Source organism: Delphinus delphis, chromosome 15 (genome assembly GCF_949987515.2).
Source record: "Delphinus delphis chromosome 15, mDelDel1.2, whole genome shotgun sequence".
NCBI classification, from domain to species: domain Eukaryota; kingdom Metazoa; phylum Chordata; class Mammalia; order Artiodactyla; family Delphinidae; genus Delphinus; species Delphinus delphis.
In genome coordinates this window covers 56,384,972-56,409,713 of record NC_082697.1, presented here as the reverse complement: position 1 = coordinate 56,409,713, position 24,742 = coordinate 56,384,972, and the positions used below count along the sequence as shown (strand labels likewise).

The 24,742-nt window shown below is 48.5% G+C and overlaps 1 protein-coding gene across 1 annotated transcript in view; it reads left to right on the top strand.

Moving 5' to 3' along the window:
- The first annotated feature begins 387 nt into the window (after positions 1-387).
- USP7 (ubiquitin specific peptidase 7) overlaps positions 388-24,742 on the top strand; it is a 57,221-nt gene continuing 32,866 nt past the window's right edge. The window contains exon 1 of the mRNA XM_060031727.1: positions 388-709. Coding sequence (XP_059887710.1) covers positions 634-709 — 76 coding nt within the window. The 5' untranslated portion in view covers positions 388-633. The remainder of the gene's footprint in view (positions 710-24,742) is intronic.

Below are 24,742 nucleotides of genomic sequence, written 5' to 3'. Positions count from 1 at the left end.
CCATGCGGATGTGACACTTCACGCCGCCGCCATTTTGAGAGCGAGCCGAGTCGAGCCGGCGGGCGCCGTGTCCGCTGCCGGAGCCCCAACGACGACGCCGAGGAGGCGGAGGCCGCAGCGCCTGGAGCGCGGCCGGCCCGTCGCCCGCCCGCGCCGCCGCCGCTCTCGTCGGCCCCAGGCCCCGCAGGCCCTCCGCGGCCGGCCAGGCCTCCAGCCCGCCGCGCCCGGCCCGAGGCGGGGCTGACTCCGCGGCCCCCGCCCGGCCGCCCTCCGCCCCCGGCCGGCCCGCGGCCCCGCAGCCCCGGCCCCGGCGGCGGGAGGCGGGCCCCGCGGCGGCGGCGGCGGCGGCGGCGGCCGCAGCGAGCGACGAGGCCGCCCGGCCCGGCCCGCCGGCCGCCCGCCCGCCTCGGCGCCGAGATTGGGCGAATCGCGAGCAAGTACGTGCGCGTCTCCCTGCCGCCGCCGCCCGCCGCGGGCCGCCCCGGGGCCGCCGCCGCCGACGACGCGCGGGAGGAGGAGGAGGCCGCCCCGCCGCCGCCGCCGCCGCCGCCGCCCCGGCTCGCCGCCGCCGCCCGCCCGCCGGGCCCGCAGCCCCGGCCCCCGGCCGCAGGCGAGGCCCAGGCCGCGGCCGACATGAACCACCAGCAGCAGCAGCAGCAGAAAGCGGGCGAGCAGCAGCTGAGCGAGCCCGAGGACATGGAGATGGAAGGTGAGGCCCGGGGGCCGGCCGCGGCGGGGCCGGGGGGCGCCTTCCATTGTGGCCGGGGGGAGCCGCGGGAGCCACGCGAGGGGCTCGCCATCTTTAACCAGGCCCCGGGCGGCCGCGGGCCTCGGCCTGGCCGGCCCGACTCGGCCGGCCCGGGCCGGGCGAGGCTGCACAGTCATGCCGGGCCCGCGGGCTGGGGGCGGCCGGTGGTCCCCCGCCCGGCGCATTGTCCGGCCCGCGGGACCCGGGCGGCCTCGTCGGCACAAAGCGCCCGGAGCCCGGAGTTGTAAATTAGAGCGCTCCGGCGGGAGGGATGCGGGCGTTTGCGGACTGCTGGCGGCCGCTGCGCGCCCGGGTTGGGGAGCCGGGCTCCGGGGACCGTCTCCCCGTTCGGACGTCGCGGGGTCCTGGCTCTGGCCGGTAAAGTCGGGGAACCGGAGACCTCCTTGGGCTCGGGGCTCGCCCGCACCTGCTCCCGCGCGCTCCCCGGCAGAGCCCACCGGGGCTTCGAAGCGGACCCCGAGATCGTTCCATAACAGCACTTGCTGGCGTCGGGCTTCATTTGGAAACACCTGCAAGGGGCGCAGATGTTCTCAGCCTTTGGACGGGCCCAGAGTCCGGAGTCAGGCGCTCTTCGTTTCTGAGTTGTATTTCGGGGAGTTTGGCTGTGTGCGGTGCAGTCAGCCTCCGGCCAGGTGTGTCTTTGAAACTACGTGAAAGCCGCCGCCCTCCCCCCCCCCCCCCCCCCCGCCCCACGACTACCTATCTCTAAATCCACCCTGACTCCAGAGGTAACTTAATTTTCTGCCCATGTGCCAGCAGTTTTCCAGGGTATCCTGCTTTGAGATACAAGGCCATGGTAATAGAGGTTTGATGCAGAGGCACTGAGCGCGGAAGGGTCTCGGGCTTACCTACCTCAAGAGGACTTGGTAGTTGGAAGGCATCTTTTATTTCTCGTGGCCCCAAGTACTTAAAAGGGCAAAGTCTAAGGAGTCTTAAAAGAGTCCTTACCTATTTCGAGGGGGACGGACAGGCAGGAGTCAAAAGAGTGCCCCTGAATGAACGGGACATTGAATGTTCTGTTCTTGTTTTGCTTTTAGCCAGAGATCTTGGGGTGTGGAAATGAATGGGGGTGCTAAGGAAGCTCAGGTGAAGCAGCATTTGTCCTGTGGGGTGGCTGCACGTTTGGGGTGCTACATCCTGGTTGGTGGGAACTCTTACCATGACTGGTACTCCCCTGTGAGTAACGTACTGCCAACAGTTGGATGTGCTCTGAAAAAAATGGCCTGCAAGGTGGCAAAAGGCGAAGTGGTGGAGATGCCTGTGGAAGGCACTTCCCGCTGGTACTTCAGTGGCCAGTAATGGGGTCAGGAGAACCCAGTCCATGCCAAGGACCAGGCTGTCCGTCTCACTTGGCCCCAGAAAGGCAATAACTTCGTAGAGTTTTTGTCACGTGTCATTAAACAATTAGCTGAAGGAATACATTGCTGAGAGAATTATGTATATTCCTTTTAATGCCTCGTAAAAAGGGATTGCTTTTCAATTTCCTTTTCAAGTTATCCCCCAGTCGAGACAAAAATCCACTAGTGTTAGCATATCCGTGTCCCACTTATGTTGTCTTAGCACTTTTTAAGCGTTTTGAACACAGGTGAGAGCTGATCAGCATGGGCCCCAGTGCATAGTGTATTTCTGGTACAGAACTGGGTGTCAGGGGAAATAGTCGTGTCCACAAGTTTCAAGGGCTTTTCTATAAGACTAGAGAGTGTTGAGTGGAGGAAGAGTTTTCAGAAGTCATGCGTGCTTTCAAGACTACTTTTTTTTTCCTCAAGGAGTTTTGTTCTCATATCCAAGTTTTCGTTGGAAAAGTCGCCCGTAAAATCAGTAATCTGCAAATTTACTGGCGTCTCAAACTGAATGGTAAAGGTTGTAGTTTATTATTGCTGATTCCGTAAACTTCAGTCTTCTTCTGAGTGGGCCTCAGGTTCATTATCCAGAGGGTACCTTGTCTTTGTAGGGCTTACGGTCGTCAGCACCCTGTGAGCAGCCGCAGGTGTGCAGTTTAAAGAGCTGCCCATGTCTTAGGCAGTCTCTTTCAGCCTTTCTTAGCCTTCCCACTCGGAAAATGTGGCGTTAGGTTTATACATTGTAGTTTAGGACCAGCAAGTGTGAAAATCCTTCCTATTAAAAAGCGAGAAGGGTGGGATTTAGTGACCAGCAGCTCTGCGTGGCCTCGTCTGCCAGGCTCTGTGAGTGACTCTCGCCTGCTTGGTGTTCGCCTTGGTTCCTGTGGACTCAGCAGCTGGAAGCTGTCAGGGCTCCCTCTGATCAGCTTGAGGAAGGGAAGCTTTGTGGATGTGGAGCATTTGCCCGCCCCTCCTGGGCAGGGCAGTTTCGAAGGAGCCGGGGAGACTGGTTTGGTTGGCGGTTTTTTCCTACCGACGGGTCCGGTGTTAGTTTGCTCTCCTGCTCTGCTTTATAGGGGTCACATTTGCTTTTGACTGATGCCTGCACAGCCCTTGCACATCTGCTGGAGAATAACAGTGCTCAGGATCAGTTATATTAAAAATGTCTTGTTTTGAGCCGTTAGGAAAGTTATGAAGGGTGAAGGGCAGAGAGGGAAAAGATGGGGGGGGCGTGGGGTATGGTGGCAGTTCAGTGGGGTTGAGACCACATGCTTCCTTCCTGTGAGGCCCGTGCAGGTTTTCAGGTTGGGAGGCAAAAAGCACCATGGAGGTGGTGGCCTTTGTCGGCCTGGCCAGGAATGAATGTGCTCCACAGTTTATTCACTCTCTAACTCAGAGGCAGCGCAGGCCGAGGGGCTGCAGGAGGGACCTGCAGTGGCCTCTGCCCTCTCGGGTACTTGAGAGGTGATAATCTGGTTTGTTACGCCCCCCTCCAAATCAACAGGAAGTTTTCCCAAGGCCTGGCTTCTGCATAGGCGGGCTGGCACAAACGTCAATACCTTGATGTTTGTTCCTTGGTGTGGTTCTGCCGCCCGTGTGAGCAGTCTCTGTTTCAGAGTGTAATCTTTGAGACTAATGGGCACAGACAGTTTTGGTTGACTTTTGTACAACACTCAGACCACTGCTATCAGGACACCAAGCTGGGAGCAAATCAATGAGTTGTCTGCAGTTTCTGAAAAGAATTGATCACTGACTTCTGTGGTTTTTGTTTGGGGGGAAGCAGTGGTGGATTTCTTTTTCTTTCCAACTTGTGTGGGTAGATGGAGTTTCAAGTTACTTTTCTGCTAAAGCAGGTTTGGGAGTGGAAAGTGAGTTCTCTTGTACACGTGTGCCCAAATAAACTACACTTGGGCATTTTATTATATCTAAAACATGTTTGTTTTTCAAATAGCGCTGTAACAAGACAAAAATCAAATAATATGAGAATATTGATTTTCCTCTCACATTAGCTTTGGTTGGTAAAAGAACTCTACAAAGTGAGCATCAACTTGGAGAACCCAGAAAAGATAGAGACACATAGAAGAAATTAGGCCAAACTTAGAAACATCTGACTGATGTGAGCCTGTCAGGTTTTGATGGGACTGGACGTTACTTTCCAGAAGGCATCCGCCCTCCTGATTCTTCCAGGCTGCTGATTTTGATTATCTGTAAACAAAAAATTGTTAACAGCACATATTGGAAAAAAGTGTATACCTTCATCTTGTTTTTTGGGGGGTGGGGTGGGGGGGATCAGTTTTGTGGAAAGGAGGAAAGAAGCCACTGAGTTAACTCACGGTGGGGCAGTGTGGTCAGAGAATACAGGCTTAGCGCCAGGCCTGAGTCTGAACGTGGACTTCACCGTTTAATTGTTGTGTGACCTCATGCACATTGCTTAAGCTCTCAGTGCCTCAGTTTCTGCATCCTTGAAAAGGAGGTCTGTCGTATCCTGCAAGGATGTTGTGAGGGTGGAAACACAAAGCATGTGTGACGTGCTGGGCACAGAGATAGGGGCATCAGTGTTCACTCATGGGGTTGTGATGGTAAAAGGGTTACACCTGAGGCAGGGATGGGCACAGGTTAATCAAGCATGGCGCACACAGGTGGGGCAAGTTGACTTTCCTGGTTCTACGGTAATTATATCCTGACTTGGATTGGGAAGAAAACTGACCAGCCTCAATCTAAGCAGCATTGTTTATGAAATCTTAGGCTTGATGTGCCTAAATAGCTATATAAGGTTAATGCTATAATATTTTAAGAAAAATGTAGTGGATGATAGAGGTGTGGATAGTGGATTTGGTGCGTTGTTACACTGCTGCCGAAGCCTGGTTAGCTCAGTGGCCTTCGTGATGAGAGTATTCTTGCTCTTGCACTAGTGTTAGAGCATCTAGTAATGAATTTGATGAGGTTGCCAATCAGGTTGTAGCAGGGAAGCCAGGTTACACGAACCTCCAGACTTTGGGAGTCGGCCCTGAATTCTTGTCTCTAAATCCCACATCCTGTTACCAAAAGCCCTTTCGGTTTTCCATCCACCACCCTAAACCAGGCGGCCCCTGTTGCCTCATGCTGGAACTTTGCAGTAGCCTTCTTACTGGTCTCTGCTTCCACTCTTCCTGGACCGCACACAGCTGTCTTTTCACTGCCCTGCTTATTAGAAGGACTCAGGTGTGCTGCCTTCCTCATGCAGGTAGATGGGTAGTCGCACAGCCCGGCCTCTGCTATCAGGATCCTCGGTCAGCCTGCTTTGTGCTTCAGGCTCTGAGTGCACACACACTTGCACTGCATGACGTGCAACTCTGGCTTTTGGGCCCTGTACTTGCACAGGTAGTGTCTCCTTCTCCTTGAATGCAGACAGGACAAGAGATCCCAGGAAAGTGATTCAGATGCCACCTTTTCCCTAAACTTTTCTGGTGGTCTCAGCCACTTGCCTTGCATAAGAGCCATGTCTTGCCCCATGAGCTACTTGTGGGGTTGCTCTTCTGTACTCATCTTCCTCACCGCTGGACTGTTTGTCCATCTGAAGATACCCATCTTATGTTCCTTTTTTGTTAAATGTGTTTGTGGGAGACACTCATTCAGGAAACAGCAATTTTAAGGCAAAACAGTAGTACAGGAGATGGCTGGCTGGCAGGGTGGTGTGTGAAAGAGAATGCCAAAGCCATAAACCAATATTGCTTTGATAGCTGCTAATTCAGTTTTATTGCCTTTAACGTAAGTTGCTTGAAGTGGCATTTTTGATCCTTTTGCAAGGAAAAGCTCCTTTTCCAGACAAGGGTATTGATGGACCTTATTGACGTTTTCTATTGAGTATTTTAAAATTTGTTACTGTTTCTGGTTTTTTGCATGGGTAGTATGTAGCCTGGGTACTTCTGCTTGATTTCCAAGGCAAAGGAATTTTACTCTGGGGACCAAGTTGTAACAAGGTATTTCTTGACATGTACTGTGACGGTTAAACGTTCAAATGTCACCTGCTTCAGAAACTTCTTGTTCTGAACTAATTTGGACTTAGGCAAGTTGGAGGAAGCAGGATTTTTAAGTGTCTTGCGTAGGCAAGAAAGTCAAGTTATGCCATTTTGGTAGTAACTTAACACATGGCTCGGCCAATGAGAAGTCAGATGTGTTGAAATTCTCTTGAAGAGAAGCAGGCCTACTTCTGAGCATTGGTGATTTAAACTTGGAAGTTGGACATGGAGGTAGTTAGAAAGTTGGTTGTGTAGGGAAATACACTGACCCGGACTAGAGTGAATGCTTCCAGAACTTAATGATGACACTAGTGTGAGCTAGCAAGAACCAGGGAGTAGGGAGGCGGAGGCGCCTCGGTGGGGCACGCCTTAGGGAGTAGTGTCACTGTCTTTGCTGTTGGGCAGAGCAGAGCGCTCCAGGGGGTGACGAGACTGGAGGGCTCATTGACTGTGCGGCTGGGCCCTCGCTGGGCTGCGCACGTGCTGTGTTGTCACCAGCTCGGCTGGGACCACTGTTGTGTGGGCACAGCTGTTAATATTCTCAGAGATGCCCAGGTGTCCTTCCAAGGAGCCCAAGTCATCTGCTCGACCTGGGGTTTATCTTAACAAATGTGAGTTCTGTATCAGAGTCTCAAGGTGGTGGTCCTCCCTTCTTTTTAGGTCATTTGAGAATCTGCAGGATAAAGAGCAGGAGGTTCCCTTCTGTGACCACAACAGTTCCACGTGATTTTCCTGCCTGGCATAGAATATTCGAAACCCAGGCCCTCCCTGGGTTCTGATTCCATGCTAGTGACTAATTGGTTTCCCTGACATCCTGATACTGGGAGGGCACTGTCCTGTATGAGGTACCAGCCCCCAGAATATTGACCAGAGGAAGGTCTAGCTTTTGCAATAAGTTGTTGAGCTGGCCTCTGCTTTGGAAAGGGGCTGTATGAGATTGTTGGGGTGACCTGTAATGCAGAGTGTGATCACACCCAGGGTGTGGCCACCAGTGTCTGGGTAGTGATCTGACTTCTTGGCTCCCTCCTGCCCCCCCCCCCATGGTACTTTCAGAAAGAGTTGAGGGGGCTTTTCTCTAGGGTATAGGCTGAGAAAACTAACCTTACTCACCTGGAGTTGCAAGTGCATTTTGTCAATATGACTTTGGGGAATAAATTACATTTCAAGGCCCTTAATTGACCCTGTGCAATTGCTGTTTTCAAGTAAGGACATGTAATGCTCCTTAGCCTGTTTGCATGGTTAGAGAGTCCAGCTCCTCCTTGTAAATAATGTGGGGCAGGTAATTTTTTTTTAATTGAAGTGTAGTTGATGGGTAGGTAATCTTGAAGTGCTTGATTCTTAGAGTTGGTAGTTTATGTCAGCTAGGAGGAGAAATTATTCAGTCAAACAAAGTGTGTGTGAATTGGTTAAAAACATTCCTCAATCCCTATTGCTGTTTTATAACCATCATAGATGGGCACGGAAGAATACTCCCCCAAGAGTCTCAGCCTTTTCCTCTTCTGTCTTTAGCTTGTTAAGGACAAGAGGGAGAACAGATAGGGGCTGGAATGCCTGACCTGCAGAAAGTCCAAAGAAGTAGCTGGTGGAGTGAGGTTGCTGAGCTCGAACCCTAACCCAGCTCCCAGTGGTGGCCAAGCGGCGGCTTCTGATCTGTGTGATATCCTGCCTGTGCTAGCCAGAGGACTCCTTCATTCTCTAAAGCACTCCAGGTCTCCTGCTGCTACCCATGAGGACAAACTGAGTCTCTTTTCCTACTGAGACCTGGATTGCTTGAGAATGCCAGCTCGTATTCTTATGGGGGCAGAGGAGAAGACATGTGGGGTAGGAGGATGCTTAAGGGTTTACCCTGCAGTGTGCAGTAAGGTAGCCACCAGCCACATGGTGGCAATCACATTCCTTAACTGACTAGCCACGTTTCAAGTATTCAGTTGCCACCCGTGGCCAGTGGCCACCACATTGGACAAGCAGGTACAGCACATGTCCGACAGGGCAGACAGTGTTAGTGGCCAGAGTTCACCGAAACAGTCTGGTTGGATCCTTAGCTAGAGGGTGTTTCTGGTACCATTAGTGTCACATTGGATGTTGGAAAGATACAGTGTGTCCTGGAAAAGCTAAATTAAAATGAGTGAATAAATAGTTCCTGGGCAAACGCTACAGAGCAGGCTTTCTTCGGTTATTTGTGGTGAAGAACCAGTTTTTTTTTTTTTTTTTTTAATTTCCAGTCTGTTGTGGACAATTTCTTTCTGTATTTTGTAGACATGCAGTGTAAACAAATTGTTTAAGAAATGAAATAAAATACACATACACAATGCAAGCCCCAGGTTGTTATTAAAGTCACATTTCAACAGTTATTGCTTAGAACAAACACGCAGGGAGGATTTGCAGAAACTGTACGTGTTCATTGCAAGCGTGTATAGGCCATTAATACAAGGGAACGTGCTATTGCACTTGTAACTTTGTCATTCCACCATGGTAACTGAACAGTTTTGTGTGAAATATCAATTCCCCGTATTAAACCTTATTTGCACACTACTTTTTAAAGAAACAAATAATCTCGCTTCCTGCTTGGATGGATGGCATCCCTGCTCCTCATAGAGAATGTTGATCCAAGTCATTTCGATGTTCGTTTTACTAATATGCAAGTGAGTCCAGTGCTGCGGAGGTATACCCCTGAGATTGGGAGCCATCTTCCAGCAGTTTTCCAAAATGTATCCATAAACAGCTCCAACTCTATCCTATAAACTAACATCTAAATTATGTTTCGTTGAAAGAAATGGGTTCTGGGTCCTATTGACTTGGGTTGCAGTTAACCAGCTAACCCTAAACTCTTACAAACTGTAATGGGGTCCCGGGACACGTGACACCACACTCCAGTTTGACAGCGCACCCACTGGCCCAGGCTAGGGTGTTGCAGGAAGTCAGGTTGCTGCAAAGTCTCCCCGCTTGCTCTGTTTCGGTCAGGTCCGAAGAGGGCACCTGCTTGCAGGCTGTGTGCAGGCACCTTGGGCTTTGCCACCCCTGCCCCCTGCTTTCTCATCTGGATGTTCCTGAGCACCAGGCCTCATGGCTTGCTTCTGACTCCACTGTACCCTTGTGGCAGCAGAGCTGTACTTGCTGTGCACTCGCAGAGCCTGGTGCAGGGCTTCTGCCCACGAGATAGACATTTATGCAAACCCTCCCAACAGGCAGGTACAGGGCTGGCTGCCCCCAGCACGTGAGTGAAGGCTCTTGGTAAACATGTGCCAGGGAGGGCTGTGATGGGGGGGATGGGTTCTGACCTACGGTGGGGAAGCGAGTGGGTCATCGGAGGCTTCACAGAGGAGGGGACACAGCTAAGTTTGAAAAGAGGGAGGGGTGGTGTGCTCAGAGGCAGGAGGTGCAGAACAGCATCATGGGCTTGGGATCTAGAGGGAGAGGATCTGTGGTCCCCAGAGCAATGGTCCACAGAGATGTCTGTCCTAATCCCTTGGAAGCCGTGACTATGTTACTTACCTGGCAGGGAACTTGGCAGGTGCGATTAAGTTCAGGATCCCTAGACGGGGAGATTATGCAGTGTTACTCAGGTGGACCCAGTGTAATCACAGGGTCCTTAACCCGTGAAAGAGGGAGGTTGGAGTGGCGTGATGTGAGAAGGCCATTGCTGGCATTGAAGATGAAGCTGGAAAAGGCCAGGAAGCAGATTCTCCCCTCGAACCTCCAGAAGGAGCCAGCCCTGCTGACACACTGATTTTCGACCAGTGAGGCCCATTTTGGACTTGTGACCTCCAAAACTATAAAAGAATAAGTGTGTGGTGTTTAAGCCAGTAAGTTTGTGGTGATTTGTTCAGCAGCTAACAAAACTAATAATGATCCAAGAAGGTGGGTAAGAAGCAGTAGGTGGGTGTCCAGTAAACTGGCCTTGAACCTTAGAGAGCTGCATAGAGGCTGGGAGAGCTTGGCAGCTACCCCTCCCTGGGCCAGGCCCCTGGACGTGAGGGCTGTGTCTGTATCAACTCATTGGCTCCTTACCACAACTCTGAAGTAGATGCAGCATCATCCCCATTTTATAGCTGAGTGAAACAAGGCGCTGAGCAAGTTAAATAACCTACCCAGGGTTGTTGGCAGTGGTGGGATTTGAACCCAAGCCATGTGGCTTCACAGAAATTTGCGTCTCATCATAGTCAGTGGACGCTATTTGTCATGAAGACGTTGTTACTGCTTTTTTTTTTTTTTTTCCCGGTACGCGGGCCTCACTGCTGTGGCCTCTCCCGTTGCGGAGCACACGCTCCGGACGTGCAGGCTCAGCGGCCATGGCTCATGGGCCCAGCCGCTCCGCGGCATGTGGGATCCTCCCGGACCGGGGCACGAACCCGCGTCCCCTGCATCGGCAGGCGGACTCTCAACCACTGCGCCACCAGGGAAGCCCTGTTACTGCTTTTTAATTTAAACTGCTGCCTTCTCCCGCGTTTCTTATCTCACCACCCCAAGTGGCAAAGCTGCAGTTGGGCTCCTCAGTCTGAAGATTTTTGTGTGGCTCACCACATGCTTTGAATATAGAAAGTAGCTCACTGCCGAAATCAGCCGGGGCCACCTTATACTTCAGCAAGTGGAATATGGTGGCAGAAGCAAAATAGATGTGTTTTTAAAGGTAGATGCCTCCCTTCTTTGAGAATCAGGTATTCAGTAATGTGATCCTAAGCTGAAATGAATCATCCCTAAAGCAAACCATTCAGGGCTCTGGGCATATGGAGAGATTTAAACTTGAGAAGGCTTGAGCCTTGTCTGCCAGGGCTCAGGGCGAAAGCATACTGCATTTCAGAGGGCCAAGTTCTGTGGAGCTACAGGGTCAGACCTCAAGGCACCTTGTCCACTCAGGTCCTCCTGTCACCTCACCCTCATGACCCTGCATCTGCACATGAGCAAACTGAGGCTCCTCCAAGCCACACAGATGGCACCAACCTGACTGTACCCCTGCTGTGTCTTGAAGTCCTGACCAGCTGCATTCCTCTCCTCCCTGTCGCCTGAATCATCTGTTTCTTTCTTAAGACAGCAGCTTCCACAAGGTGGAAGGAAAACAGGGTCGGAGGTGCCAGAGCCCGGGATTGCTCAGCTGGGCAGGGGTTGAAAGAAATGAGGTCCTAAGAGGCCAGCCAGTCTCCTCGCTTCACTGACTTCCAGCTAGTTGCGTGGTGGTGTTTCTGTGGCACACACAGAATATCTTCCTTCTGGGCCTCTTTCCCTGACAGTGAGTTTTAAAACATGAGATAGATTCATACATACAACTTTAACAAACTGCTAATGCATTCATCGCTGGGTTGGCGAAATTGAGACCTTCAAGCCAGTGCATTTGGGGAGTCTAGAGAAGATGCAAATAAATGAGGTAACTCTTGGGCATCCTAGTAGGGGGGACGACCCAGAATGCAAATGATCCGTAGAGGTGACTAGTTCAGCTTCAAGATGTGCGGCGGCCAGCCACACAGATTTGCACACGGTAAGGACAGGCGGTCCTGGTGGTGGCTGTGATGGTTGTGGGCTCCTGCAGGATGCCCAGGTCGTGGGGATTGTGATGTTACAGGCATGGTCCCTGGGAGCTGTCAAAAGTCTTCAGAATTATTCTCAAGTTGGTCATTAATTACCTTGAGGGCTACGGGGAAGAGGGAAAATTAGTACTACAAATCTGCAAGTTTTCTGTTATAGCCAGTATTTCCTTGGGAATCAGAGGCTATTATTTGGATTTCTATTTTGATGAAGTTAAAAATCCTATACTTTTTAAGGCCTTTTGTTCTTAAAATACTGGTTTCATTTTGGGTATGTTATCAGAGAGCTCTTGGTCACATAATTTTGTTTTAGAGCAGAAAGCGACTATTCTACCCCCTACTCCACGGACCAAGAAACCATGTCTCTGGGGGCTTGAAGTGATTTAAGTAAAATTAAGTAAACCCTCAGGTCCTACGTCTCACTAGCGCTATTTCAGGGGCTCCATAGCCACCTGTGGCTCGTGGCTTCCGTATTGGGCAGCGCAGCTGTAGACCACCTCCATCATCACAGAAAGTTCTAGCGGCCAGTTGCTGCTCCAGACCCAGCCTGTGAACTGGGTTTAGCTTTGCCTTTCTAGAAGACTGCCTTGGAGAGGATTGTTCAGAATAACAGAAAACCAGGCATTTTCTTCTGTAAAAACCTGGGAAGACGGTTCCCCAAACTGGCTCAGCACAGCGCATACTTGGCCCTTCGCCTCAGATCGCTGCTTCAGGCCCTGGGCTGGGGGGTGGTTTACAGAGATGAAGAGGTGATAGGTGTCTTTGCAGAGGGAGAGTCAGCAGGATATAGATGGGTCACGTGAACATGTAATTAATGCAGGATAGAAAGCGATGAATGCTGCGAGAGGTGCAGAGAGAGGGCTCTGGAAGTGGGGGAGAGCAATTATGTCTGGGGGCAGGGGAGCAGGAAGCCTCCTGAGTAGTACTGGCAGTGGCCGGAGCGGGTGGTTAGGATTTGAGTTCTGGGGGATTTGAGGTGAAAATGGCAGAGGTAAGGCCTTTGGGTAGATGAAAATAGAGGCCCCTCTCTGATTCCTGCCCAAGTGCATGGATTGTAATGAACTGTGTTTCTTTGCTCTTCTCCCCTTTAGACTTTGAGGCCAGGGAGCATTCTATTCTCTACACCTTGAACAGCAGTTTCTACCAGATAATTGAACGCATTGCATTTTTATATTTTAGTTTCAGTAGGACTGGAACATGCCACCATGTTCAATGCCAAATAACCTTAATTTTACCTACTTTGGTAACCATTATAAAGGGTTAGATTTGCACCTGCCCTTCTATAAGTCTTTGTGGGAAAATGTTAGTAGTCACCATGAATTTTATTTGTATTTATTATTTATTTTTTCTAGAAAAATTTTATTTTTGACTGCATCAGGTCTTAGTTGCGGCACACAGGATCTTTCCTTGAGGCACGTGGGCTCAGTAGTTATGGCACGTGGGCTTAGTTGCCCCACGGCATGTGGGATCTTCCCGGACCAGGGATCGAGCCCATGTCCCCTGCATTGGCAGGAGGATTCTTAACCACTGCACCACCAGGGAAGTCCCTATTACACTTCTTGTTGTCAGGATCCTGGGACAGTTTTAAAATTGGTGAGAACCCCAAAGAGCTTCTGGGTAGGTGGGTTATAGCTATCATTATTTGCCAAATTAGAAATTAAAACAGTCTTAGTTATTCATTTAAAAATAATAAACCAGTACATAGTAACACATTTAACATACTGCTTGTTTTGGGGTTTTTTTGGGCCACGCTGTGCAGCTTGCAGGATCTTAGTTTCCCAACCAGAGATTGAACCCGTGTCCCCAGCAGTGAAAACACTGAGTCCTAACCACTGGACCGCCAGGGGATTCCCACATTTAACATGCTTTTTATAGGAAATATTTTCTAAAACAAAAATTTAATGAGGAATGGCATTGTTCATACATTTTGCAGATTTCTTTATTATCTGGCTTGATAGAAGACAGCTGGATTCTCATATCTGGTGCTGTCAGTTGCAATGTAAATTTTACTGGAAATATAAAGCAAACCCAGTCTTACAGAGGTATAGCCTTTTCAGGCAACTGTGGCAATTCTTTCATACTACATCAAAATTTGGTAGCTTCTTAAGGTTGATTACAGCATGCAGTTTGAAACCCTATGATTAACTTACCGTGCTCTGTTACATTAAAATTTATTGGGTTGTCTTGTACTTTGAATGGAGCATTTCTAATACCATTCATTGGTCATTTGGAAAATACTGATTCACAGAGTTATACAGATCTTTTAAATGTTGGCATATTTCATTATACAGTTACATTAAAAAGTCCTTAAAATACCACATTCATGTGTGTAACAGCCTACCTAACTCGGTATAGGGTTGTAGTTATAACTGCAGAAAGCTCGCTGGCACAAAGAGAGCAGTGACTTTTGTCCTGTATTTAAGAGTCTTACTACTATCTGGCAGAGGACGAAGATGGTTGGATGATAATTAGCTAGTGGCAGCCTAGTTGTCCGCAGCAGCTGACGCCATGGGGACGGGCAGCAGGGGACGGGCAGCAGGCAGTGCTGGGTGGTCCCCTGCAATGGGAAATCGTCCTCTGGTCCCCCTCACACTTAAAGGTGTATGTAAGATGGTCCTGTTAAGATGAGTAACAGATATTTTGTGAGAATTCAAGGAGAGCGTGCTTAAACCAGAGGTAATTGTGATTTTGATTATTTTGCTTTCTATTCCTCCATCATGGTCAGCCTTCCACTTGTTTATTGTTTGTCTTTCCCCCCATTTTCTCCGTTTTCCAGTAGCTTGCGTGGAACAGTTGGAACTCTTTGGGAATCGGTCTGATTTTTTTTTTTTTTTTTGCGGTACGCGGGCCTCTCCCGCTGCGGAGCACAGGCTCCGGACACGCGGGCTCAGCGGCCATGGCTCACGGGCCCAGCTGCTCCAATGGCATGTGGGATCTTCCCTGACCGGGGCACGAACCCGCGTCCCCTGCATCGGCAGGCGGATGCTCAACCACTTCGCCACCAGGGAAGCTCAATCGGTCTGAATTTAAACGTAGCTTATGAAGTAGCACACCTTATTTATGTATGTGAGTTTACTGGAGCAAAGGGTGTGTCTGACCTCCCATTTTCCTGGCTTTTTGACGTTTTTGACTCCCTCTCTCCTCAAAGAACAGGAGCTGTGATGCACACATTTGTGTACAAGACCACCCGAACAAAGGTCCTGAGGCAAAAAGACTCAGACCTGTATATCTTTTATGCTCTCTCAGTTCTCTTTTCCCGAATGGTTAAAGATCTGAACCCATATCCCGGGGCAGTGCTTATTTAAAGAGTCAGTAAATCCTTTCTTATTCTCCCTGCCCTCCAGGTGTTTTTTTCCTTTGTTTTTCTTTTGTTGTTTTTCTTCTGCCTTTGGGGTGAATGGCTCTGAGTTTCAGCACAGGTGTAGGTCTGCGTAACCACTGCCCCAGTCAGGACCCAGAACCTCCCCTCACGCTGTGCTGGTTGTGTCTCCACCATGGCCATGCTCCCCATCCCGTACAGGTTTGTCATTTTGCAGATGTCGAGAAAATGGAATCATACAGCATGTAACCTGATCAGTAGTTGCTTTTTATTGCTGCTTCCATTCTGTTCCACGGAGGGACACCTGGGTTGTCTCCAGTTTTGGGCAGTTACAAATGAAGCCATTATAAATACCCGTGTTCAGGTTTTTGTGTGAACATGAGTTTTTATTTCTCTAGAGGATGGTGTAGAGTTGTTGTGTGAGGTATGCTTCGTAAGAACCTGCCACCTACTTCCCAGGTGCCCGTGCCCTCTCCCACTCCCCCATTGATCTTCATCCTCGCCAGCACTCGAGTGTCAGCATTTTTCACTTTAGTCATCCTGGTAGGTGGATAGTGGTTTTAATTTGCAGCTATCTAATAGCTCACAGTCACACATCTTTTTATGTATTTATTTGCCATCCCTATACCCTCTATGAAGTGTCTGTTCAAGTATTTGGGGTTTTTTTGTTTTGTTTTTCTGTCAAGTTTGGAGAGCTCTTTATATGTTTGATATAAGTCCTTTGTCAATAGGTGATTTGCAAATATTTTCTCCCAATCTGTAGCATGTCTGTTTATTCTCTTAACAGTGTCTTTCCCGAGAAGTCCAGTGTATCAAAATTTTTTTCTATGGATCTTGCTTTTGGTGTTATGTCTAAGAATTCTTGGCCATGTCTCACGTGATTACTTCTAAAAGTTTTAAAGTTTAAATCTATGTTCATCTACGGTCTATTATCAGTTAGTATTTGTATAAGGTGTGAGGTTGGAGGGTTTTTTGTGTTTTTTTTGGCCTATGGATGTCCAATTGTTTGTTGAAAAGACTGCTGTCCTTTCCATTGAATTACTTACACCTTTGTCGCAAATCAAGTAGTAGTGTTTACATGGGTCTATTTGCGGACTCTCCTGTCCCATTGATCTGTGTCTGCGTAACACAGCACCATCTTGATTACTGAAGCTTTATAGTGAGTCTCAAAATCAGGTAGTGTAATTCCTCAAACTGTGTTCTTTTCAGAATTGTTTCACTTACTCTGCTGGATTGCGATTGGAATTGTGTTCAAATATACCGATTAATTTCAGGAAAGCTGACACTGTTGCTGTGCCTACCAGCCCCTGAACACCATATGTCTTCTGCTCCCACGACTTTACCTGGGAAACTAGTCTTCCTCCCAGGAACTTTTCAACACTTTCTTTGGCCACTGGTTTTTTAGAAGGTTTTGAAAGTAGGTGTTCCTTGACAGTCCGGGTGGGTCCCCTCAAAAGGAGGGTAAGGCCTGAGTGGTGGTCTGCTGACACCAACGTGGGGAAAAAAACCAACCAGAAACAGCTTAGTCCTCTGTCCTAGGCTGTTCTGTTTGTGGCTTTATACAAATAAAGGAACTCATTTGAAATTGGCTGTGCTTGACTAGTTTTCAAAAGTTTTAGTTAGCACAGTCACAGTATGTTTAAAATCTCTCCTCTACTTCTGACCCCAATCCTCAGCCCCCGAACTTCCTTGTCTTTTTAAGTAGTTCTAAAGAAAATCCAGGCATTTAAGAGAGGATGCTGCCATTTGCCCCGGTGTAAAAGGACCTTCAAGGTCACAAGTAATCTAGGTAATCCCTTTGTTCTGGGATCCTTTTGTTCCTACTCCCTCCTGCCCCCAAATGGGCAGCTGCTGTACCCTTTTCTTTCTCTGATATAACCTTTTTTTAAAAAATTTTTTATTGAATTTGTTAAAATATTGCTTCTGTTCTGTTTTGGTCTCGGCATGTGGGATCCCAGCTCCCCAAGGATGGAACTTGTACCCCCTGCATTGGAAGGCGAAGTCTCAACCACTGGACTGCCAGGGAAGTCCCCACTGGTACAGACTTTATGGGCTGCTTGAGGTGGTGTCAGGCCTTAGGCAGTACTTTGGTTGTGCCTTTCTGCATCTGCTTTGCTTTGCTTCGCGTGTGTGGGTGGTTTTACCTTCATTATAAAGGCAGTACATATTCGCTGAGACATTAAAACAACATGGAAGCAAGAAGGCAAGAAAGACTCCGTCCCTCAGTGAACATGTGTACTTAACGTACGATGGGTGTTGTCCTGTTCTTCATCTCGTCCACATGTACAGCTTCCTTCATTCTGTAAGGACATCCTGCTAATTGATTTCTCTCTTGGTGGACATTGTCCCTTAATATAGTTTTACTTTCTTTAAAACTACATGAATGTAGAGTGAATTTATGTACATAAATAAATTTTGTAGATAAATGGGTTTTTCAAACACCAAAAATGTTTAATACTTTTAGAGAAATACTGCAGAAAATGGAACACTTACACCTGATTCAGTTGTTCAATGTACACATCATTCACTATGCCGGGCCCTCAGACAGCTGTGATTTGTGGAACTATTTGTTCCCACTCAGAATAGCCCATTTCTGTCCAGTTCTTGTCTCCCCCCCCAAAAAAAAATACAGCTTTATTGAGATTTTATATATCCTGCAATTCACTCATACAATTCAGTGGCTTTTAATAAATATATTCACCCATCACTACAGTCAATTTACCACTCCAAAAAGAGACCCCTGCACTCCTTAGCCATCACCCTTCCACTCTCCCTCCCAGCTCTAGGCAAACACTGATCTGCCTTTTGTCTTTGTGGGTGTGCTTGTTCTGGGCACTTTATATGAATAAATGGCGCCATACAATATATGGCCCTTAGAATTAATGGGCATTTATGTTTTAAGTTTTTCTCTGTAAAAAATGGTGCTTCAGTATAAGAAATATGCTTGTATATATCTTTGGGCATGTATGCTAGTTTCTTTGGAATGGATATCTAGAAATGGCATTTTGAGTGAAAGAATATTTGACTTTGGTTTTAATAAATACTGCCTTTGGGGAGAATAATTTGACTATAAATTTAGACTTTAGCCATTTGACACCACCCATTTTGTGATGTGAGACTTAATCTGGTAGATGAAAAGTGGTATTGTATTAATTAGGAAAGTTGAGCAGATTTGTCATTTGTATTTCTTAAGAATTTCTCCTTGTTGTGGTTGCGTTGTCTCTTTTGATGGTAGGATCTCTGTGTGTTCTGCATATTGATCCTTTGACTCCTGTGGGTTGCTGATACTTTCTGCCTTCATCCTGTAGCTTCTGTGCAGCTCCGTCTCTGCTGGGCTTGCTGGGACTTGTTTTTCCTTTCCACAAGTGGACTGCCCTACCCAATATAGCAGATAAGACCAGATGTGTAAGCAAGCAGCACAGACATAATTATAAGCTCCTCAGTCGTGCAGGGTGTACACCCCTCTCCATGCCCGGCCAGTGTTCACTCAGTCATCAGTCATGGTTTGTGGGACAGACATGATGGCAGTTAGCATGATCCTCTAAAAACAGATGATTTTTACATAATGAAGCCAAACTGAAGACCCCAAACAAATAGTTTTATTTAAGGAACACAGATTTATACGTGGCCTTCTTTGGGGCTTTATTTTCATATAACTAATTTAAATCAGGATTATTTAAGAGTATAGAGCTAACTGTCGGGTTTCAATACAGAGTCTACTTTGAATCCTCAGACTCTCCCCAGGGCAGGACCACCACCTGCAAGTGGGCTTTCAGCTCCCTTCATGGGGCAGGCATGGAGCCAATTCATATAAAAATCAAAATAAAACCAGAACACCGTTGTGGTATTGATTAAGCCACGGACGGTTTCATTGTTAATATGACCGAAGGAATTCAGAGAGTCACTGGAGGCAGCCCTGCCAACTTGGCAGGGGCAAGATAGCCCAAAACCACACCTCACGCACATCCTCCACAGGGCAGCAGAGGCACTTCTGATGGGGCTCTGCTGCCTGTGATGATGAGGACAGGCTTGATCAGATGGCTGCCTGGGGCTGGCAGCCAGGGTCCAAGCACCGGCACCATCTCAGTTCTGACCCACCTGTTTTTTGGTTTTTTTTTGGTTTGGTTTTGTTTTGTTTTGTTTTTGCGGTACGCGGGCCTCTCCCGTTGTGGAGCTGGACTCGCAGGCTCAGCGGCCATGGCTCACGGGCCCAGCCGCTCCGCGGCATGTGGGATCTTCCCGGACCAGGGCACGAACCCGCGTCCCCTGCATCGGCAGGCAGACTCTCAACCACTGCGCCACCAGGGAAGCCCTGACCCACCTGTTATTGAGTGTCACAGTGCTTTCAGGGCCACCGGTGGTTTCCTCTTCATTTGGTGGGACATAGGCTTGACGTGAGCATTCGGAGATTTTCAAGGCCCTGCCCACCCTCAACCTGGGCCTCATCTCCCACCTCCTCCCTTGCCCATTGCCTTGCTCCTGGTCACTCTGGAACTGTCTGGAATGTGCTTCTTCAGGATCTCTGCCCAGCCGGCTCCCTTCACTCTCTGGTCCTGGCCCGGATGTCCAAGGCCTGTGGCTGTTTTCCCCTCTGTCGCATTAGCCCTCTTGTGTGAGGGCTGCTTATCTGTTCCCTCCTGAAGCCCAGGGCGCAGCCTGCTCTTGACACATCAAGACACTTGGCAAATAGGGGGACTGACTCCTGTGAGAAGAGGGCACCCAGCCTCAGCCTCTACCTCCCAAGTTAGTCGTGTGTGGAGAAGACCAGTGTTAGGAAACAGTCGTTAGAATGTCGCCCTCCTTACTGTAATTGCAGGCAAATACGGTGTGCCCGGGGTGGGGGTGGGGGATGAAATCCTTGTAATGCAGTAGTGGATTAGAAATGATGTTTTTGAACCATAGTTGCAGTTTTCCACTTCTAAGAGGTTTCACAAGAGGGATTGAGGGCCGGAAAGCACTTGGGCACTTCCTCACGGCCCACAGGCACTGTGGTCCTTGTCTGACTGGGGGGCGGGGTGAGCTTGTTGGTGAATGGGCCCTGCTGCCTGGTCAGCACCTACTCCTTTCCACCCAGCGGCTGCCAGGACTGGTAAACCTGGGCGAGAGCAAAGACAGCTCAGACCTGCAATTTTGCTCCATACCTTTGTATCCTTGGTTCCCTCCAGGTTCTGCCCAAGGACTGGATCTGGATCTGTTCCCCAGTCTGTGCGAGGCCTGGCTTTGCCTGAGAATTCCCCCAAAGGGGACTGGAGTTGACACAGAGCCATCGAGTTCTCCCACAGAATTGTAGGTTTTCTGGGGGCGTCCAAAGTTGTTTCCCAATGCCCTGGAGGTTCTGGTTTCTTGGGGAGTGTGATAGCTGACACCTGTGGGTCCTTGCTTTTGTGGAAGCCTTACCAGACCACCCCCCCTCTAATCAGCTCAGCTTCTCAGCTGGGCTTAGTACGAGTGGTACATCTTCTGTCTCTCACCTTCAAGTTATCAGATGTCTCTTTGCTTCTTTGAGCTTAGAGCCAGGTTTTTTGAGGATCAGCACATTGGGAAATCGATTATATCTGAATTCTTGAAAATAAGTGATGGCGCTAGAAGAGTTCTCCTGAGCAGCGTGAGAACTTGGTGCAGGAGGCTGTGCAGTGCCACTTGGTAGTGGCTTTGGATGCGTTGTTGATCTTTGCCACTGGGAAAGAGCACTGCTTGTGGGAGCTCAGTGTGTGAGAGAGATGACCCTGACAGATGACCACACAATTATACAGCGTGCTGCAGGACAAAATCATTGTACAGTTGTTTGCTTGTAGTGTCACTCAGATGGCCAAAAAGGAGGTGGTGGTGGCTGGGAAGAGTCATCTGTAGGGGATGGGTGAGTAGATCATGACATAATGGTATGGTGCTATTCGAAATCAAATCCATGTACGCATATCTGTATGGATCCTGAATTGGGATCCACGTATTGTGAATAGTAAAAGTGCTTGTACCTTGTGCACGTGTATGTACATGAACATTGGGAATGCCTTCCTTCTACTTAGACTCAGAGGCAGGGAGGTCACTATTTCCCTTTATTTATCACTGCACCCCTTGCCTTGCTTCTGTGAGCATTTCATTCATTGTGTAAAATCCTGAAGTAAAAATACCTGTCTCTTTGCTTAGGACCGGTACAAAAATGTTTACAGCCACTTTATTCATATGTAATGCCTCCAAACTGGAAGCAACCCGGATGTTGCCGCTGTCTGAGTGAGCAGATAGTGGCATGTCCTTGCCACAGAACCCTCTCAGCAGGAGAAAGGAATGCATTGTTGACATGAGTCTCAAGGGAATTGTGCTGTGTCAGAAGGTGCTCCGTAAGCTTACTTACACATGCTGTGTCCATTCTTCAAATGGCAGATTGTGGATATGGAGAAGATTGGCCATTGCCAGGGGTTTGGGGCGGGCACAGAAGGGAGGTGGGTGTGGCCGTAAAAGCACCCTCTGAGGGTCCTTGTGCTGGGCTGCTCAGTATCTTGAGTGTGGGGAACACACAGACCTCACATCATGAAATGCATGCAAGTGAATAGGAGGAGGATCAGTATATTGTCGCTCTCCCAGTTGTGATATTGCACTATAATTTTGCAAAATGGTGAGAGTAGGCATTTTTAAAGTATTTGTGGCTAAAGAACTTTTCACAGCATTGTGCCTCTTTGCTCAGGACTTCCTTCATTATTTCTTCCTGACCGGTGCCTCTGGCTTCATTCAGGAGCTCTAACATACTTTATTTCAGGGTGAGCAGTCCTCCTTAGGGAAGGGCCACTCCTGTCTCATGGAGGAAAAGCAAAGAGAGTAGCTGCTCCACAGCTTACAGGCCCAGGGCAACATCCCTCTCAGTCCAGCCGGGACCCTGGGTCCATCTGTAAACACCCCATCTGCCTGATCCCAGGCTGTGATCACTGCCTGAGAATGTTTATACAGCGCCCAGCACACAATAGGGACCAGTACTTGGGAGTTACTTATTTGTGAAATCCTGGGAGCAGACGTTAGATCCTTCTCACGTGCCCAGTGTTTCCTCTGCTGCTCCTGCCCCAGCATAGACGCCAGCCCTCTCTCCCAGGCCGGCCCCTCCTGAGGAGCTGTGCTCTGTGCACCCGCCCAGTGTCTGTGTGGGAGACTTTGTTTCGTATCTCAGCTCTAAGCTGCCTTGCTCTCTACCTTTAATTATGTGAGAATTTCACACATGCTTGTATGGATGCTTCATGCCGAAAATTTTCCTGTATAAGTTTAATAGCTATATTCCTTGCCTCTTAGGCTTGAGGGTTTCTTATGTTCTCTTTTTAAAAATAAACTTGAAATTTTGGGTTAATTTTAGATGTACAGTAAAGTTAGTAGAGTGTGTTCCCATGGACCCCTCACCTGGTTTCCCCCACTAGCAACTTACATCAACACCTGAGGGAACTAGTAACTCCAGACTTCTTTCTCCCACACTGATACTCTGTGTTTTGAAGGTGGTCGTGTAAATTGATGAGGTTGTTTGAATATGCTTCTGGCCCTAATTTTGTGGGGAGCTTTTTAAAAAAAAAAAAAAGAATTCTGAGGGAGAGCTCCTGGAGATTCTGTGCAGTCACTCTGATGTAGCCAAGAGAACCCTCCCCGCCCCCCACCCAGAAGATTCTGCTGCTGAGCCATGCAGACATGGCAGGGAACCATGGGCTTGTACCAGAAGGTGATTCAGGAGCTCAGAGTGGGGGCCTTGCGCCACTGATGGATTTTCAGAACCAATATGCCATTTCTGAACACTCCTTCTGCAGTATATTTGGACTTGCAGAAAGATATCAGTGTTCTAATTTACCTTGATAACCCCTATTTTATGTAATATTCTTTAAAATGGATTCAGTGCCAGGAGAGAGGAGAGGAGGAGGACCAAGCAGAAGTCTGGGGGTTTTGACTTGGAAGTCAGGGTGAACTGGTAGACTGGGGCTTAAAATGTGCTGGTTAGGCTCTGCTTGACCAATTCAGGGACCGAGTGTTGGCCCATGGCCTCTGGTAATCCATGTGTTCTGCCCTTTTAACTGAGCCATGGTTTTGCTCACTGGATTGTATTACTAGTTGGGACTTTTTTTTTTTTTTTTTATTTGCGGTACGCGGGCCTCTCACTGTTGTGGCCTCTCCCATTGCGGAGCACAGGCTCCGGACGTGCAGGCTCAGCGGCCATGGCTCACGGGCCCAGCCGCTCCGCGGCATGTGGGATCCTCCCGGACCAGGGCACGAACCCGTGTCCCCCTCATCGGCAGGCGGACTGTCAACCACTGCGCCACCAGGGAAGCCCACTAGTTGGGACTTTTGAGGAGAAATCTGGGGGGCTGAGTCGAGAGTGACTCTGGGGCATGGCTGGATCTTCGTGGCCCAGGTACCTCCTGGTGGCAGCATATAGACTCTTAGTTGGAAGACCGTGAGGTGGGTTTAATGGGGTTGTTTGGTTCCCTCTACCCAGCCTTTTGGGGAGAGGTTTGAGAAATATTTGTGAAGCGATAGAAAATGTCAAGGCCAACAATTTGGAATTTTCTATTTTTCTCATCCAGGAGTGAGATTCAGGTGCTAAATCAGCACCACATCATTTCCATAGCAATTGGCCAGTGTTCTTTGGGGTCAGGAGCTCTGGGTTGTGACATCACAAACAGAAGTCTGTGGGGAGAAAAGCTGGATGTAAGCACAGGCATCCTCAGTAAAAGAGGAGGAAATATAGGCTTTGTAACTAAACAAGGGAGCCTTTTGTGTTTCTGAAGTCACTCTTTAAAAAAGGTATTTTGTGCCACATATATATTAAAATATGCCTCTGGTACTTATCACAAGGTTGTTGTCAAAAGGCTTACCAATTGTGAGTAATGGAAATGAACTCCTTTCGTATTTCTGGGTGTCATGTATATATTTCGGAATGATAATTGCTGTCCTCCCCTCCTTGACATTTAAGTATATCAGAGACCTTTTTGTCTATGTGTTTGAGGCATACCATATTGTCATTGGTATTTGCAACTGTGTGTGTCAAAAAAATTAGTGTTGTAGTTCGTATTTGGCCAAATGAGAGTTAATACATTGGGAAAATTCCAACTAGGCAGGATATAAAATTCGGGAACAGGATCACTTTATATAGCGTGATAAATATATGTACGTGCCAATCTTGCACTTCTTCCTTGATGATAAAGACAGCCTTATCGTTCAGGATATTTCTGGAAGCTTAATACAGATTGTGGTATCAGGCGCTTTTATCATTTAATTCTGGTCCGGGGACTTACCGTGTCTTAATTAAAATTTTAATCCTCTTGTTGAACTAACTCATTTTTATGAGAAGCTTTTTTTAACTGGATATTCAGTCCCTTAGGAGCTAGACTTGAGTTGCCAACCTTTTCTCCAAGGGTCCCATGGCAGTTGGTTGGGAGGGCCTGTTGCTCGACAAGTTCCTCATGTACATGCTGGGCCAACCAGGAGCTTTTTGCAGTTTCACAGCCACCAGCCTGGACCACCGTCTCCAGGCCTGTGAAGGGTGGAAAATTGGTCAGCCCAGCAGGAATGTGTACCCATCGTGTGTAAAAGATGGGACATTGCTCAGGAGCACCTGGTTCAGCTGCAGAACCCTACTTGCCTTGCCTTTTAGGAGCCACCTGCAGAGAAACCTTTGTCATTTTTGCATTCGTGCATTATAGACCATGTTTTAAAGCTCTTGCCGCAGGCTGGATTTGAACTGAGGAACTAAATTAAAAGTACCAGGCCTACGTCAAGCAAATTACTTTAAGATTTATAGTGCATTCATGTGATGTGTGTGTGTGTCTGCAGTGAAGAAT